Source organism: Brugia malayi (genome assembly GCF_000002995.4).
Source record: "Brugia malayi strain FR3 genome assembly, contig: Bm_v4_Chr3_scaffold_001, whole genome shotgun sequence".
In the NCBI taxonomy this organism is placed as follows: domain Eukaryota; kingdom Metazoa; phylum Nematoda; class Chromadorea; order Rhabditida; family Onchocercidae; genus Brugia; species Brugia malayi.
This window is the reverse complement of record NW_025062477.1, coordinates 6,367,996-6,385,969: the sequence shown is the minus strand read 5'-3', so window position 1 is coordinate 6,385,969 and position 17,974 is coordinate 6,367,996. Positions and strand designations below refer to the sequence as shown.

The window sequence follows — 17,974 nt, the reverse complement described above, 5'->3', positions numbered from 1 at the left end:
CCATCCTGGTGTTATTATTTGCACACTTTGTACAATCATACGTCATAGTAAGCTCATTATCTCAAAACCTTATTTCACACATTATATCTCTTGTTTTCGCATGTCTCAGACTTCTTAATAGTATACTATTTCAAATTTTAAATCAGATTTTTTTCCGCTTCGTATATTTTTCATCTTTTTAAATTCTTATTCATTGTAAAATTACGCACTCATTTGTTTATTTTGTTGCAAATATGAACAGTACGAAAACGATTTTCTTACTAAAAGATAGATCGACGGATAAAACAAAGTCCTTTTCAAAAAAGACTGTAAAACGCATAAATCATGTACAAATGCTCAGTATGGTATATGAAGCTGTGAATAATTCGTCCTAAGTATTTTGTTGATTTGAAATTAGATCTTGCCTTGTAACCTCCTTTTTTATATTGTCGTTCTGCAAAATCTATTTTTTATATTCTACAAAAAAAAAAAAAAGTGAAGATTAGGAGAATAATCCTATTCTACTGAAAATTTGGGAGTTTCTGATCTAAAACTCAGAAAGGAAGGCACAAAAAAAAGTTATGATGGAAACAATGATACCTGCTGGGTAAGCTCCTGCTGGATGCTAGCATCAGCTAATGAAGCGAGATAGACGAGATTTCGATGAAGAAGTTGCTGGTACTGTAGCGCATCATTTGCCCTGAAGCAAAAATGTGTCTTGTCATTAATTCTTTGTTCAGTACCTCTGTTTTGGCTTCTGTTAATAACTTCATCATCACTGTATGGATGATACCGTAAGCACAGTAAGATAAATGGTCAGTTGTGGGAAATAACTATGACCTTCGTGCATTAATGCACATCTTTCTAATTAGCTAGTAAATTAAAATCAGGAAGCCTGATCTTCAACCAAAATTACCGTACTACACAACCAGCAGTTCTAGATATTTGTTCCTAATTTTACTTTTCAATGTCCATTTATCAGAACCGAATAATTTATAAGAAATCATACAATAGATCTTTCATAATTTTAAACTAACCTTCCCATGTTCTGGTACCGTACGATAACTCTAATCAACTGACCATTCTCATCCAGCATTTTTTGAATCGTAGCTTTGTCCGGTCTTCCTCCAATCTGTGCGCTTCCCGTAAATGTTAGTGACATTTTTCCTACAGTCATTCTTTCGACATGAAAAAGTCATTCAAACGCATGAAACGTTTCAGCTTAGTAATGAAGAATCTAGAAGTCATCATATTCTACACATCCAGTTTTTTATACTGACAGGAAATTCCATGTATCTTTCAAACAGTTAAGTTTTTTACCATCACACTTCACACCAATGTACTAATAGTAGTAGCAAAGCGTGAACAACTCAAGAAAAAAACTACAATGTATAAAAGCATGCAAACTTCGCAATGGGTTAGACCATTTAAACTTATTTTTAATATTTTCATCTACATGACTTAGTTCACTCTTAATTGTTCACAATTTACCTCAAGGTCTAATTCAGTGCTTTCTTTCTACACTGAACTAACAAAAAGAAATTGAGACAATAAATTTTTTTTGGTTTAATAACCATAGGAAATATGTACATGAAAGTTAAATATGATGAAAGCTTTATTTGTATAAAATATTGCGGAGACAAATGTACAAATCAATTTCCTTAAAAGATGTTCCAAACCTAAAACCTGTGTCCTTTTGCACTGAATAGGACTAAGGGTCGTCATTTTATAATCACCCAGCGGAAGACCGCTGAGTTTTAAAACATAACAAAATAATACATACTGTATGTGCTACTTGAATGTTGTCATAACAGGAAAGGTGCTTATTTAACTGTCAATAACTTTCTCAGTTAAAGGTAGAAATTAACAGATACACACATCTAAAAATGGTTGGTGTAATACAACTCGATCTGATCTACAAGCGACTGATGTGCACATGTTACTTATTAGTAATTCTTGTTCGTTTATTCCATGAAAAATTCTCTGCATAACTTTTTGGCTTAATTACTCGCTCATTTGGTTCGATCACTTCATAATTTAAATTGTTTGTTTCACAGTACCGAACAGCATCTTCCTTTGATGCAAAATCCATAGCCATTGAGATATTACTTAAAGGGTCACCCCTATAAATAAGAAACAAGAAAGTAATGTTATGTCTTATAACTCACTTTACATTCACAGTGACTTTTTCAATAAGTGTTTCATCCGCTATTAACAGCATACGAAAGAAGTTAACAGCATTCAAAGACAAACGAAAAGGTCAGTATTTCAAGCTATATTCTTTTTGCTACTGGTTGGCTAATAATTTACTGACCGTTCGTACTCTATCGAGACTTTTTTATTTTTAGAGAAATTAAATTCTCCCTATCAGAAGTTTAAATCTTTTAATCTTTTACGCAAATTCTTAGGCAGAGTAATAAAGTAAAAAAAAAAAAAAAAAAACCTTAAGTAGAATAATAACTTAACTATACACGAATCCATGAAATCATGAGATTTGAATCTAAGCTGTATTTTAAAAGCTCAACATATCAATTAAAAATTTATGCAAAAGTCTAACGCTAACACTGCGAGTATTCGAGTATTCAATAACATAACTTACGTGCTAGACCAACCAATCAGTGAATTCTCCCATCTTTCCAGATTATCCAGTTCAATTTTCCACGTTCTGGTTCTCGCCCAACCTGACTGAGTTGCTTCACGCGCTGGTCGATATATACGTACTCGACGAGTGCGTAAAAAATCCACAGGTACACCAGAAAGATCTACTGTTTGCTACAATGTTATCGTAATTTAAAAATAAATTCTTAAATACATAACTCTGTTCTTAGTATATATTATGCTCTTTTTCAGTGGCAATTACATTTACATCTTAAATTTAATCTAATCTTAAATTTTGACCTAGAAATAAACAAAACCTTTTGCACTTCATCTGAAACTTTAATCTTTGTTGGTGCCTGTGATGGTTCCAATACCTCATCAATCGATTTTCGGGTTACTGTTGAAATCGGATAGTGAGTGTGTGAATCACCGGCACTATTTGCAAGGCAGCGAATTCCAAGTGAACGCAAATGGTGAACAGTGCATGTGAATAGCATTTCGACAACAATTGTATGTTGTATATATATATATATATATATATATAGAACTCTGAATACAATACATATTAAAATCAATAGTATGTTGTCATACTTGCGGTAAATTTGCTTAATATTGTGATACTCTTGAATAGTATAATCCTGATTTACTTAAAAGATTAAAATTAACTGCTTGATGATCTTTCCCGAGAGAATGATATGCTTCTTTCTCTCCTCCTATTTCCTAGTCGAAATACTCCCTCTCTATTCTCTTACTCCTCCATCGAAATGTCAAAGACCGCCACACCGAATAGCTCACTTCTCGGCCTCTCTCCTGCAAATTCTACAATCAAAATCTTATACAACCACTGGCCCCAAGATTTAACGGATGGTTTTGCGGCTCGTTATATCTTAGCTGAGGTACACTACTGAGTGTGAATTAATCAGGATAGTGTGCAATCAGTTAGATAGAAAGATATGGTAAGTTGTTCCTTCGTTTATTAGTATTCGTTAGGAAAAATAAAAAAATAAATATCTAGCTAATTTATTGTATTAAATCATGACCGTATTCATTATACATAGTAAATATCATTGGGTTTTTTCAGGGTAAGCTCAAGAAAACTCAGAAAATTTCCACGAAAATAGCAAAAATGATCAAGCCAACCGATTCGCGAATGTTTGTTTGTTTAAGTGTTTAAAGATGTAGTTCTGTTCGGAAAAAAAGTTATATAGTTTCATTAATCAGATGTATTAAAGAATAAAACCGAATTGAGACATGTTGTGAAAAGCTAAGTCGTTAGTAGTGATTGAATAGCGTTCAACTAAATGTGTTTCATTCCTTATTAATTATTAGATGGAGTAGTACCGCAATTCAGCGTGACGCTATGCAGATTTGTCAATATCAGGAAATATGTTACAAGAAATGGTCTCATAAAATAGTTAATTACTTGCTTTCAGTAAGGAAAGTGATCGCGTTATCAGGAAGAAAAATAAAGATGATAAGCAGGCGTTGAAAGTTGTCGAAGCGTGTGTTATTTTCTTCCCTTTTCATAATTTTCATTTTCCAGTTCTTAGTACTTCATTTTTAATATGTTCATATTTATCGCATAATTTGCAGACCTCAAGTATCAACAGCGATGTTCTTGAAGTACAACACCCAGCTTGGACCACCATTTCATGTAATCATCGATACGAATTTTGTCAATTTCTCTATTAAGTATAGGATCGATATTATGCAAGGATTTATGGACTGTTTGTATGCGAAAAGTTTGTTTTACAGTAAATTAATTTTTTTCCACGTTAATGCTTTTTGAAAGTTAGGAAGTTAAGGGTTGATTAATTCACATTCCAATAGTTTTTGATTTTTTAATTTTTAGCGATACCGTATGTAACAGACTGCGTTTTGGGTGAACTGGAAAAACTTGGACAGCGATGCAAAGTTGCTCTAAAAATTATTAAAGATAATCGGTTTAAACGTTTGTCATGCTCTCATAAGGGGATTTACGCCGACGACTGTATTATACAAAGGGTTACGCAGGTGTGCCAATAGCTTTCTTTATTGCAGTATTCTTAAGACTTGAAGAAAAGGCGCAGTACACTGACTCGTATGAAATCCTATAATAGATTAAATGATTGAGTAGAATCGAATAAAGTCATAGTTTCTTCAAACCCGTGCAGAATCATGTTACAGGGACGCGTTATATCTTCATATTTTAAGTATTTATTAGGATAGAAAAGAATTTTTTTTTTTTTTTTCGGAAGGAATTCTTTGAAAAAATTATTTTTTCGTCAAGAAACATCCAAACCTATCGAAATGAAAGTTATTCCCACCAAAAGTGCATGTCCTGAATTTCATATTCATTGTTCATCATTCTTTTAGCATAAATGTTATATGGTTGCCACATGTGACAAGGATTTGAAACGACGGATTCGTAAAATTCCAGGTGTTCCTATTCTGTATATTAGGCAACATCGATTCTCAATAGAACGTATGCCTGATGCATACGGTGCTCCCGTGAACTAACATCCCTTGTTTTGTTTGAATGACGAAAGTCACTATTCGTTATAAAAAAACTTGTGGAAATAAACTATATACTGATTAGTGAACCCACTTCTTATGCAACCTAGAACTTGCTGTCAAAGGTGACTATACAAATCTGTCTTTTGAAATACTTTTTGAGGACAGCGGGAACAAACTGTTGCTATCAATTAAGTCCTCAACTTTAATATATGCTCCCGATATTGCTGTTCTCTTCTCCACTCAGGCACTATTCCTTGTTACATTTTTTGCTTTTGTTTAAATAAAAAATGTTATATTAAGAACAGTTACAGCTCTTTATAAGTAGGTTGAAATATGATATAAGTTACAAACATTTGAAGCTAATAAGTGGAGAGAAAAATGCTTTAGCAGAAAGAAAACATGAGCAAATAGTACAATATTTAATGCTAAAATAAATTATGTTATTAAATGAGAGAGCTACGAAACAGTTGACTGGACATCGTCATTCTCTTGCATGTTATGCATATAATCCGAGCCGATAAACTTTTGTGGCAAGAAATGAGTGAAGAATAAAAACAACTGGTTTTGGTGATGAAAGCAAGTCGATTTCCTGAAAAGTAGTGAATTGATGTTCATGATTCTACATCGAGGTTGCGCTCCTAAGCTAAAATCCATTTTTTTTTTCTCGAGAACCTGTGAGTCATGCACCTGTTCACCGGAAGGTGGACCAAAATCGATCCACAGAAATCTATTCCCGTCGTCACCGGTAGCTCGAATGGTTTCAAATGGATACTGCCATCGGATTTGGCCATCATGACTAATTAGGCTTAAGCCTTTGTCAAGCTGCAACACTAACTCGCACTGCTCGTCTTGCCAAACACAAGCTGTAACTTATCGTTTAAGAGGCATTACTATTCAAAAGACTGATTTTACACTTTAATTTATTTGAACTTCCTTAATCGTAGTCTTTCAGTGTTCACTGTTTTAACAATTTAAATAAATTCTTTTGGTGATAGCAAGATATTAAGAATAATACTATAAATAGTAGCCAAGTTTAAAAAATAGTTGAAAAAGAATTTGATGCTGAAAAAAAATTGTCATTGTACGTTGTACTACATCGCATAGCGTATATTGCACAAATCTTGTAAAATGAAATAAACAACTAACGACATGATACTTGACCAGTTTTGGCGCATGCCTCATATGTACATGTAACGATACTTCTTATCCATGAAGCCAAGTCTCGGTGTGTTTCCACGCGTAACACATGTGAGCGGACACCTTGCTGTGTACCTGTTCTCGTTGTAAATGATATCACATCTGATAAGCCAGTTATAACAGGAGCAGTTCTAAACTTGATTTGTTGTATAGAGTGCAATGTGCTTGCTTGTTAATAACTGCATCAGTTGATAGCTACAAAATTTACAGTTCACTATTTATCCAACTCAATTTCAAGAAAACATTCCCACTGAGTGGCAAGTTAGTGATTTTAATCTGAAATTGAGTGAAAATATAAAAATATCATGACCAACTAGGACTTGTTGGATACTATGTTTGATGAAATATTTTCCTTGTGAATTCGATTGTAAATTTAAATTATCAAGGTTAATACAAATAATTTAACACTTACCGTGACGTTGTTTGTACCACGCGTGTAGCGATGAGCGGTCTGGTAACTTTTGGAGAAGCCCATTCCGATTTCAACATCGGGACGGAGTCATAAAACAGTAAATCATTGACAGTTAATGCTGCAAACATTGGTCTCCAGACGGTTATTCCATTTTCATTAAGCATCTATAAAAAGGAATTATTTACAAAAGATATCACAGCATGTTTAATGTTAAAAAAAAAAAATGGTGGATTACGAGTAATTAACTTATTTTGTATATTTCCAGCTAAAGAACACATTTCATATTACTTCGCAGTTAGACGACTCATCACTGCCTCTTGGAAACCAGCCTGATATCGCTTATGAAAATCACACAGTTAATTCGAACCAACCTGTTCAGTAATCCAGCCCATTTTGCGCACTTGTGGATTATTTCCAAGCATCAAATTCACTTGTGCCAACGCTTGTGTTAATAATGCGCATGAACAAGTGTGTACAGTTTCGAACCAGGCATCTGCTTCTAATGAATTACTGCATCTAAAAAGAAACAAAAAACGAATGCTGCAAGTAATTTGTGAAATTAGAAGAAATGTTCATAACACTTCAAAAAGTGCATTTTTCAAGAAGAAACTTACTTTTTCACTTTCATAGTACTTTTATTCTGCTTTTTTTTAAATGAAAAATTAAAATAGTAATAAAATTTTTTATATAGCGCAGTTAGATGTGAGATGAGGCTATATTAAAGTGCTATTTTATGCATCAATGTTATCTTTTTATAAACTAATAACCTAAATAAAAGCGTATATCGTCCCGAAGGCGATCTTATTTCAAACATTCTGTTTTCGATATCTTCAATTTGGAGAGTTGTACGTGTCACAAAGGCAAGTTTCAAACCAATGCTACGAATTCGATCGTGCGAAGCGTCATCCCATTGAATACGTTCCACCCAGTTTTCACGTTGAGCACACATGTCCCGCATGAAACGAACTAAAATTAAAAAAAAAAATTATGAGACCACAGAATACAACTTTCCTACCAAATTTCAAATTTCAAAAAGAAGTCATACATGTAGTAAAATGTCCTAAATATAACTTGAAAAAAATGCTAGGATTTTAGTTTCAAACCTGGAGGTTCACTGCGGAAAAGTTAACAAGAATGAAAATAATTTCTAACAAAATCCACAAATGCTATTGGTTTATAAATCAATCTGAACCATGCAAGTCGACGATACGTCCAGCTTTCTTAAGTGCCCTAACAGCTTCATCGTGTGTAGCATCCTCTAAGGATTCACCGTTTACCGCAACGATAGTGTCACCAACAAACAATTGCCCTGTTTCATCTGCTGCCATACCTTTGAAAATTTTGCTGAAAATATTCTTTTCAATCAAACTTTAGAATGAGTACTAAACAGAAAAAGCTTTGAAAAATGAATCAAAAAGAATCAGAATAAAAAAAGCATTGAATAAAAACAAATTAGAGATAACCTAATGATAACAGGCATGTCATTATCACGGCCACCTTTGATGCTGATACCCAGGCCACTACCATCATGTTTCACTATTCGAACCGTACGTATATCTGCGCCCTGTCCGTGATCAGCGTCTGCTGGTACGCTTAGTGTTAATGCTGTTTCATCCAACGTTGCACAAACCTTGACCCATTCACCATCAATGTAAACATCCAGGAAAGATCCTCTCACTGATGCCATCCTTTCATCTCCATCATTCTGCAAAATCACATATCACATCAGTCATTCCCAGTTGTTTCTTCATTTCATATTAATACCCTCTAACAAAGTAAACAACCTTTACATATCGCATTTCTTAATCCCGGAATCAGATAAGACTTTGCAATCAAGAATTTCCAGTTTCTTCTTCCCTAGCGGTTCAACAGGTTTATCTGGTCTCGTTATGCTGCGTGCTTTCCGTAGTTTTACCCGTGAAACCTTCTTTTTTTTTTTAAATCGTTCCTCCAAGTTTTAAAAAATCAGAAAAAAAATGAATAGATTAATGGAAACATTTCATAGGAAATGAAAATAAACAAATAGAGGAGACATATCTTTATTCAATAGGCGACTTATTTTCTTCTTCTATGTAAGGGAAAACACCAAGCAAGTATCCTTAGTTTATCCAGTTTGCACTATAGTTAAAGAAAGAGAGACAAGGAAATAGAAAAGGAAATGAAAAAGACTTAATAAATTGAGGGGCCTTGCATTCGAACATTCTTTCTCTAACCTAGATCGATGTAATTTAATGAAGCAAAAAGGAATCTCCTTTAGGACTGAATATTTCTTGAAGAATGTTGATGATGCATACGGTATTAAATGCTTAGAATAATAAAAGTAATGATGTCTTATTATCTTATCTTCTTGTCATAATACGTTATCACTTGTAATTGAGTATAAATGATGCATCGCTCAGAAAATTGTAACCAGAAAATAATCAGTAGTACTTTTTTTTCACTACAATTTTCGTATGCTGCGAATGATTTGTTGGTTTTTTTCTCAAACTATCTATTTAGTATCTCTTAAAATGTCTAATTACTGCATTCACATTCCTGTAAACGAAATAAAAAAAAATTACACTCTTCTCCCTTTTAACAATTGTGAATTGGTGTAATGTCCTACAACCATAATTTTTTTCTGATTACGATTTATTTTAATCATAATTTATTCGTTTTTGTATAAATAATGTTACCCTTACTCATTTCTGAAATATTTGATATCTACTAGGAAAAAATCTGCAATCCTTGTAAAATTTAAAAGTTAAACTTTAAAATATCAGATTATGCGACTGAAATGAGTGCTGTAGTGTCGTACAGAAATCCCGCAGTAGGATGCTATGATATTGCCCTGTATTCTGAAACACTTTCCCGCAGAGGTAAAAACCCGCTACGTATACGATGAACTAACGTTCTTTCTCCCCGGCCTTCTCGCCCTTGTCCTTTGAGCCCCCTCCTTCCCTTCTTCCATCGTTCCCTGCAACTTAGCCACTTGAATTACTTCAATGGAATTTTCTTTCTTCAAATCGCGACTGAAGAAATGGCCGTCGTTAAAAACTGCATCGTTGATTGAGAATCGGATTGGAAAGGATTTAGCTGCCCATTCTGGTTGGCTTGCTTGGAGTGAAGGTTCAGTTCGGAGGGGAGTTTGTTTATGGGCATATTCTGTGATGTTCATTTCGGCAATTGCTCTTAGCTTATTGAAATCAAATGTTCTATTAACGAGGAGAAAGCAGCATTTCAGATCATTTCCTTCGCATTTTGTTTCTGTGAACATTTATAGCATTCGTCAGTATTAAACATTTGTTAGAGTAACTTTTACCCTTCACTACAGTAACGAGCAACGATTTTATACCATTCCAGTGGCTATTGTGTTTTCTATGCCATAAAAAAAGAAAGGAAAAGAATTGCTCAATGTTCATGAGTGCATACAATTAAATATATGTCGATTTGATGTAATTAATGATGTATTTGTGGATGAGATAATTATTTTCAGTATTGTATGCACTTTGCACTTCTTTGCCTCTCTTCCATTTGTGTACATTATAATTATCTCTATGAAGGTGCAAATGGGTAATACACTCACAAAGTGGTATTGACTTTAAATTAGAGAAAATTTTACATATTGTTATGATCATATAGGCATATGAGTCTCTGCTATTACTACTATTACTACTACTACTACTACCGTTATTTATTGTCATTGTTTAAATGGGTTTTTTGTTTAGTTGTTCTTTATGATGACGTGTTCATCGATTAAAGAAATATCAAAAGTAGCACTTTGTTTGCACTTTTCAGAAATGAATGTGACTGGCTTCTCGCATCAAGTTGGTGGACATTTTGGAATATTTACATGTGGTGGACATATTTGTAAGCCGTTGAATTCAAAAGAATTGGCTTTTTATAAAGAAATTGGCGACCGTTTTGCACCATTCACAGCGCATTGTTGTGGTTTGAGTTTGCTTCCTTTTTATTTATCTCTTTGAATGTATTATAATAAAAATGAAGCCGACTATTACAATTAAGCAGGTTGCGCGATGAGTGTAAAGTAATTCCCATCGATCGGTCTTGACCTTCTCGAAATCATGTATGTCATTCTGCCGTTCCTGTAATGAATATTTTCGGCGTTTCCAGATGGTGGAAGTAGCTACACGTCATGTTTAATAACTTCACATTGTTGAACCTTCTGTCGATTCATTATTCCAGTTTTTCCTCCTACAGAAAAACTGGATGTGCAGGGGCATAGCTTTTTATTTGTCCGGGTGCGTTTGAATGATATGTTGAATCACTTCCCGACAATCTCCGTTAATTTTGTGCGCAGTTAAATAATTCGCCGTACATTGTTGTTCCATATGGAGAACATTAATTTTTTCGAATTTCCAAATTTAAAAGCTTGTTTTGCAATTCAGGTACAGTAAGCATTCAACCGCGGAATTCTCGAGACGACGGCTTGATATTAACTACAGATAGACCCGTTTTATGCCATCAAAATGCAACATCCAGTGAAAGGCAGCTTATTTTTCGGTTAAACAAAAATGGTAGAGTTGAATCGGATCAGCATTTCAATGAATGGGCGAAGCAATGTCAGACTAGATCAGTACAAAAGTTGTTAAAGGTAAGCTTTGAAGAGTGTCTTTCCATAAAAAAAAAAAAAAAAAAAAAAAAAAAAAAAAAAAAAAAAAAAAAAAAAAAAAAAAAAAAAAACAAAAAAGAAAGGAGAAAGGAAGCCTTATTCGGTTGAAGTATTTCACGAATACAGCATTTTATGGCAAAGCGTGAAGGGTGAATCCTCCTCCTTCACTTTCTCCTCCTTTTTATATGTGTGTTTTCGCTTTAACATTATCATTGCAGCCAGCAAACGGTCTTAACGCTTTCTTCTAGAAACAGAAGAATACCCTTGCCATCAGTTCCTGTTGGATACCCGCTAAAAGTGTCCATTCAATCGTGTTGGTGCTCTATTTATTGTTGCTAATATTTAAAAAAAAAAATTGCTCGAATTATATATCCTGATGGAATATAGTTTCTTCTGTTTCGTAATAAATTATCGTATAACCTCCGTTTTATAGGGTTACGCATTGTTTTTGCTCTTAGAAAATACGGTATCCCGGTTTTCACGTCCATCTGTTATGGATTTGAAAATGGGTACACGACAGTATGGTGATGATGCAACTGATCAGAAACGACAATCCCAGACCAATAAATGCCGTGAATCCACAAGCGCTTCTATTGGGATTCGGCTTGTTGGAATGCAATTATATAGGTGATTTTGTTTCAATTGCTAGCATTTCATACCCGTTTTTATTTAGCTAGGAATATTAACTGTATTATATTTTGAAGTTAGTAATTGTACGCTGGTGAACAAAATTTACTTTCACCTTTTTTGTAGATTTTTCTAAAAAACAAAATTTGATATTCCTCACTCGGAATTGTTCATATATAAACATGGAGTTTAGCTCAACTTAGTATTTAGGGAAGAAATTGGCACATACGTTTATGTAAACAAATATGCGGGCAGACAAATGAATTGTGAAATGTTTCGCGAGACATTAGCTGAATATTTTATTAATGCTGGAAAGATACGAAGCACCGCACTGCTGAAAAAATTAACCACTCTAAGAAAGGTGCGTGACTGCATTGTGACAGCGCAAACATAACGTAAGATACGTTGAAGAAAGGAATGCATATTAATATTGTTTGAAGCTGATCAACTGAAATTAATGCAAAATATCTTCATAATTTGGCGAAACGACTATTTTCCCTGTGTGACGTAGGCTTTTGTTTAAAGTGTCACTTTTCGTTTCCCGTTTCTTTAACTTACCACTAGTTATCTTGCAGCGACTAGCCGAAGCTGATGGCTATCGATTCTTTTCCAGTTCCTTACTGATTGCTTTTGATGGTAAAAAACGCGACGATACATCCATTGATCTACGAATGATTGATTTTGCTCATTCAACATGCTCTACTTTGCTGGATGATATAAGATATATCGGGCCTGATGATGGCTACTTGCTAGGATTGGATTTCTTGATTAGTTCGCTTATGGATATCATTAATCGATGCCTGACTTGATTATCTTCCCCATGTCTTAAGGAAAAAATCGCTAATACCTCATCCTCAGTTTTAGCAGACTCTACTGTCATCTCTTTCCTCACAGATTTGTACATTCCTACATTAAGAAATGAGTGAACTTTCTTCATAACTTTACCCTTTTCATAATTTCCTTTTTCTTTCTTGTTCATAGTGTGAAGCTTCCATATGTTTTGTTTTTTGAGCGATGAAAGTTATTGCAAAATGAATGAAGTCCGTAAAATTATGCGAATCAAATGCCAGAAAAGCTCATCATTCCTCGTATTTCTTCTACTAATTAATCGTGACCTCTCCATTCCTGGTATTGCACGCATATCGCGCACTACCACCTTATTTGTAAGAAAATGGGGTGAAAAGAATTTGGCATACATTAATCTTTTGATCATGCCGAGGGCAATGCGAGAAAACTGGGATTTAACAAGCAAGTAAAGTTGAAAAGACATCCAAACTACTAAAATCAATGTCGCAAGCTTTGCTTTATTATCATAATCTTGATCTGATTCTTTCTGTGCTAATCGATATCGGTACTCTTTATTAATCACTGCCACAGTTGTGTTCAATTTAACTTTTGCGACACGCTTATATTATGTAAGTGAAAGTAACGACTGCTAGCTAACAGTTATGGTAGTGACTAGTAAAGCAATGGTTACAACCGATTACAAAATAGTTTATAAATAGACAAATGGTAAAACCGGAATGATGTACAATATGCAATTGGAAAAACAGGACCAAATAAGACAAACAAAAAATTGCAGCTGAGTAGTTGCTATGTGTGGTATCTAGATTAATCACCTCATATACATTAACGGCTAAACACTTCAAATTTTCAAACAATTTCTAAAAGCACCATCATTCAGTTAATGGCAGTACAATTGACAGTCTAGCCACCATATATATATATATACACGCATAGCAAGTTTAATGTAGACCTACATGGAATGATGTCAAATAAAAGGTTGAATTAAAGTATATGTCCCATTTAACACGATATAATAAAATTTGCAATGCTAGACCTCATTTCATCTTTCAGCACACTTCATTGTTCTTTTCTGTGCTCGAAACGATAACAAGAATAAGGAGCACAGAGAAACTACAACAAAAAAAATGGAGGTAGCACTCGATATCAAACAACTTAAATCTCCTATTTATTAGAATCTGGTCCAGCTTTCAGTCTCTTCAGAGACTGAACAGGAAAGGATTAAATAACATGATATTATGCATCAACATCCGTCAACAGTCTTCTCCTGTCCGGCATTCGTGGTTTTGTGCGGGCCTTTAGTAATGTTCTTTTTGAAAAAGCGTGCAAAAGCATACCAGAGAAACACAGCAGTAAACCGATTGTGTTAACCTGCAATGTGAATAAAGAATCGCAGCTTATACTTTATTACAGTCTACACCGTGTACTGTAGCTGTTAACTGTTTTGAGGTTTTCTGGTTACGCATAATGCATTTGGCTAATGAAGTGAGGGAGTGCGGACTAGCTTGAGCAAGTTCACTTACCAAGGAAAAATAATCCCCATTAACAAAATGCGCCAACGATAATGTTACTACTTCCTGAAACATATTTAGTAAGGTAAGGAGTGGTTTTTTAATTGTTTTTAAACAAGGTTTCATAAAATTAAATGAACATTTGGAAATAGTGTTTTAACAAAGACTTACCTTGATTATCCCGAATATGTTTAATGTGATGCCCGATGTATATACGAGAAGAAGATATTCTAAAACGTTTCAAGTAGTAAGACACTTTACGAAAGCAATTACTAAGAAAGCATCATTCAATACCATACTATATGTTTGTCGATAGATAACCCGATCGATTTCTTTCCCGGGCCAGGTTGGAAATGGTATAGCGAATGATTTAAAAATCATTCAGTGTACATACTGATTAGTTTTTCAATCAAATGACTATTTGAAGAGTATATGATAGCAAATGTTACCTGCCATTTCCATTGCAAAAGCCAATAGACCCCCAAATGAAATAAAAAATAAAACATAGAAAGGTGCATGTTCATTACGGTAATATGTCACTTTATCAAACGAGAGCTGTGAGCCTGAAATTGTCAATCTCAAATTACTTTCCACTTGGTAATAATGTACGCTATAAACCTAATTCAGCTCGATTGTAGTTTAAAAATTTTACATATAATATAGCAGATACTAGTGCTTCACAAAATTCGGCGATTAATATAAGATGTCAATGAAAAATTTTATATTTTTATAAAAAATGTAGAATTGGAAAAAAAATCCCAAATTCCCAAATAACAAGGAAATAATGTGCCGCAATGGATAAAACATGTCACTCAGTTGAAGTATGTTCTGCCTACATCAGAAATCACACCGAAGAAAATCATGCAATCAATCGATCTCTGATAACTAAGAAATGAAGATATTGCAATACGTTCAGTTGATTGAAAATCTCAGTCTTTTTTTAAAAAATCGAGCGACTAAGCTAAGAAAAATTGTGACTTTCTGGAGAAATCCAAAATTTTTGTTGTTAGATAGTCTTGAAGTTAACTGAAGATTCTGTTTATCTATTACCTTCATACATAAAAAAAAGAGGAAGAATAGCAAGAAACATCCACGGTTGTACGTACGCAACCATATCCAGTGGATGTTTCAGCAATTTTTCCTCTCCTTGCATAATGATTTGTGAAACTGTCCATCTCAACCCTGTACATGCTGCTGCCAATTCAATCAGCAATAAACCACGAAGTTCGAACTGAGCCGATCTGAAAAGACAAGTTATTATTATGTTAACAAGTATTATAACTTTTTAGGATGAAATGCTTAAGCTGTCTTTCTTCCTTCTGCATGCAAGAAATAGACCACTTTCACTGCAATCAATTTAATACTGATCGGTTCCTGCAATAATTTATTCCCAGAATAAAAATAAACGATTATAGGATACTACATTTCGTAACATTTTGTTCCATAATTTCTATAAAGATCTGAAAGAATGACCGTTACAGAAGTCAATCAACAAAAATAATTAAATTTAGATCTTGTGTTTCCCCTTCAAAATAATTCTAGAAGCAAGTGAACCTCCATGTGAACAGAAATAAGCCAAATGTAATAAGTCCAGCAGATATGATAAGAACAGGTCGCCATCGTTCCAAATGTAACAGTAAGGCAAATGTAACCATAAACAAAATACTGCTTGATTTTGCCATTGTAAAAAAGCTTACTGTTACATATTTAAGACCCCAATTTGATAGACCTGAAAAAAATTAATTCAAACCTAGTAATGCTGCTGTCATTAGAAGCTTTTATAAATTCGTGAAACATTTGTATTTTAACTGCTTTTAACTGTTAGATGCAACAAATAATATAAATTTCACTTTACATTCCAATAAGTTGAAATATGTTCCTTAATATTTTTCTGGCAACAAAATAGGAACTCAGATGGAAATGAACTATTAAACATGTTCAGCTTATGTCGATCATTTCAGAACACGGCAACTAAAACGCACCAATATCCAGCGAGGCACATATGCCAATTGGTACCAACCATTGGAGCTGATCTTTGAATGAAATCCGAGTGCGTTTATCTGCTCGATATTCCATGACAAATCGAATAATCATTGCAAAGAAGTATTTGATGGCATAGTGGCAAGTAACGACAAGTAGTGGAAATTCGTAACTCTGCAAAACAGATTTTCAAATTCATTTAACTTAACAAAACTTAGTGTTATTTAAAGTCTAGCTCAGTTTCTAGGGATTACTCATGCAAATATCTGAGAAAAAACAATTTATATGCTGCAACCTTAATGAACCACTTCTGAAAGAAAGTAAGTCCAATTGAGAGTGGATAATATATGCACACGCCTGCCAATATATTCCACATATTAGCGCTGTCCGGTATTTCCCCTTCTTTGCCTTCATTTCCTGATCTATTCCTCATACCGAGAATTACGCCATCTATAAATATTTCAAGATTTTTTCTGTGCAAGCGGATACGCCAGAAATGTGAGTTTGTGGATATATATAAAACACACATACGCCATCTCAAGGAAAATTCAAATTTATTAATTAGTCCATTCTGCAAAAAATCTACCATCCCTCCTGCAGTACAAAAAAAGCCATCACACATTCCATTAAAAATCTTCGATTTCAATGTATGAAAGTGAAGATGAAGAAGAATAAACGATGACAGCGGGATCGGTTATTAACTGTGATTTTTAAACTAAGAACAGTACGGAGGAAAGCTTCAATCACAATTCAAGTAAATTTAAATAGTAATGGCTGCATACAACAACAAATGAAATGTTAACAGCACAATTATAAATTTGTCAGAAAAAAAGGCAACAAAACAAAACATTCCGTAACATTTTTTTTACTCGGATGATAAATATAACACATAAATGAAATGACGTACGTGAACTATGCGAGTCGGGACAATTAACAGGTGAATGTGAATAAGAAAATCGATTCGGTATGCAAATACTTTTTTGTTGGGTGTATTATGACAACTGTTCATCCCATCAAAATATTTAAAATTCATATAAAACCACTAATTATAATTGACTAATTTCATTAGTTTAATTCACTTCAACTTCTTATCGCTATTCTTTATCAAACATCTTCCTGTAATTCTTATCAATATCAACGTTACCTTACCAAAATACCGTAAAAACGCGCCAAAATTTTTAAATTTAATTTTTCAAGATTCTTTGTTGCACAGTTTCCCTCACAGTGTATTATCGTTGTCGTTTGTTAAATAAATATCATAAATCTATGTGCATTACCAAATTAATTTAATGACTAATTGAACTAATTACCTTCTCATTTATTTTTACCTATTATGTACTGGTAAACGATAACAACTGTCATTTACGTACTAATTGTTCTATTTCAGTAAACTACTCTGAGGTATTTAAATTTCTATTCCAGTGCTCTTTGAATTACGATCTTTGGTAATTTTCCTGTTGGTATCAAAGTGGCAGTGACAAATAATATATCTATTCCGAATTCACAGGTTTCAAAAAGGACACTATGTTTTAAGTTTTGAAACTTGTCTTTGGTAATTTAGTAAATTTTTGACAAAGTAATTTAACACTGCATTATTGAACTCACTGCAAATAGACCGTATCATGATACCACGGAAAAAAATAATATTTGTAAAGAAAACCTTAGAAGATAGTTCTAAGAACATTATAGATCATTAGAACATTTCACATAAAAAAATGAGGCAATTACAGTTTGAAATGTAGATAATAAAAAGTTGAA

General features: G+C 33.7%; 6 protein-coding genes across 8 annotated transcripts; 2 read left to right on the top strand and 4 right to left on the bottom strand.

Annotated features, from left to right (window-relative positions):
* Positions 1-370: 370 nt before the first annotated feature.
* Positions 371-1,156, bottom strand: Bm1013 (the record flags this gene model as incomplete). Of its 2 annotated transcripts, none has more annotated exons than XM_001902506.2 (3): positions 371-433; positions 580-679; positions 1,017-1,156. In XM_001902506.2, the coding sequence occupies 3 exons, from the start codon at positions 1,154-1,156 to the stop codon at positions 371-373; spliced, it is 303 nt and encodes a 100-aa protein (XP_001902541.1). The 2 variants fall into 2 exon arrangements, with proteins under 2 accessions (XP_001902541.1, XP_042936105.1); XM_043080171.1 differs by having other exon boundaries at positions 1,017-1,141.
* Positions 1,157-1,918: 762 nt separating this feature from the next.
* Positions 1,919-3,074, bottom strand: Bma-lpd-5 (ETC complex I subunit conserved region family protein; the record flags this gene model as incomplete). Its single annotated transcript, XM_043080170.1, has 3 exons — positions 1,919-2,102; positions 2,579-2,751; positions 2,895-3,074. The coding sequence occupies 3 exons, from the start codon at positions 3,072-3,074 to the stop codon at positions 1,919-1,921; spliced, it is 537 nt and encodes a 178-aa protein (XP_042936104.1).
* Positions 3,075-3,530: 456 nt separating this feature from the next.
* On the top strand, positions 3,531-5,076 carry Bm3707 (the record flags this gene model as incomplete). Of its 2 annotated transcripts, XM_001899808.2 has the most annotated exons (6): positions 3,531-3,533; positions 3,659-3,729; positions 4,011-4,079; positions 4,171-4,319; positions 4,430-4,590; positions 4,933-5,076. In XM_001899808.2, 6 exons carry the CDS (start codon positions 3,531-3,533, stop codon positions 5,074-5,076), a joined length of 597 nt encoding a protein of 198 aa, XP_001899843.1. The 2 variants fall into 2 exon arrangements, with proteins under 2 accessions (XP_001899843.1, XP_042936103.1); XM_043080169.1 differs by lacking the exon at positions 3,531-3,533 and having other exon boundaries at positions 3,704-3,729.
* Positions 5,077-5,569: 493 nt separating this feature from the next.
* On the bottom strand, positions 5,570-9,632 carry Bma-stn-1 (Syntrophin-1, putative; the record flags this gene model as incomplete). The annotated part of the gene is made up of 9 exons (XM_043080168.1): positions 5,570-5,662; positions 5,761-5,936; positions 6,220-6,401; positions 6,683-6,846; positions 7,054-7,198; positions 7,450-7,648; positions 7,875-8,026; positions 8,146-8,387; positions 9,573-9,632. The coding sequence occupies 9 exons, from the start codon at positions 9,630-9,632 to the stop codon at positions 5,570-5,572; spliced, it is 1,413 nt and encodes a 470-aa protein (XP_042936102.1).
* Positions 9,633-10,461: 829 nt separating this feature from the next.
* Positions 10,462-12,730, top strand: Bm3704 (Inositol polyphosphate kinase family protein; the record flags this gene model as incomplete). The annotated part of the gene is made up of 5 exons (XM_001899806.1): positions 10,462-10,612; positions 11,071-11,276; positions 11,728-11,921; positions 12,132-12,282; positions 12,497-12,730. 5 exons carry the CDS (start codon positions 10,462-10,464, stop codon positions 12,728-12,730), a joined length of 936 nt encoding a protein of 311 aa, XP_001899841.1.
* Positions 12,731-13,961: 1,231 nt separating this feature from the next.
* Positions 13,962-16,649, bottom strand: Bm6617 (Solute carrier family 35 member C2, putative; the record flags this gene model as incomplete). Its single annotated transcript, XM_001899805.2, has 8 exons — positions 13,962-14,096; positions 14,249-14,302; positions 14,408-14,466; positions 14,686-14,799; positions 15,287-15,477; positions 15,791-15,965; positions 16,219-16,390; positions 16,512-16,649. 8 exons carry the CDS (start codon positions 16,647-16,649, stop codon positions 13,962-13,964), a joined length of 1,038 nt encoding a protein of 345 aa, XP_001899840.2.
* Between the last annotated feature and the right edge of the window lie 1,325 nt (positions 16,650-17,974).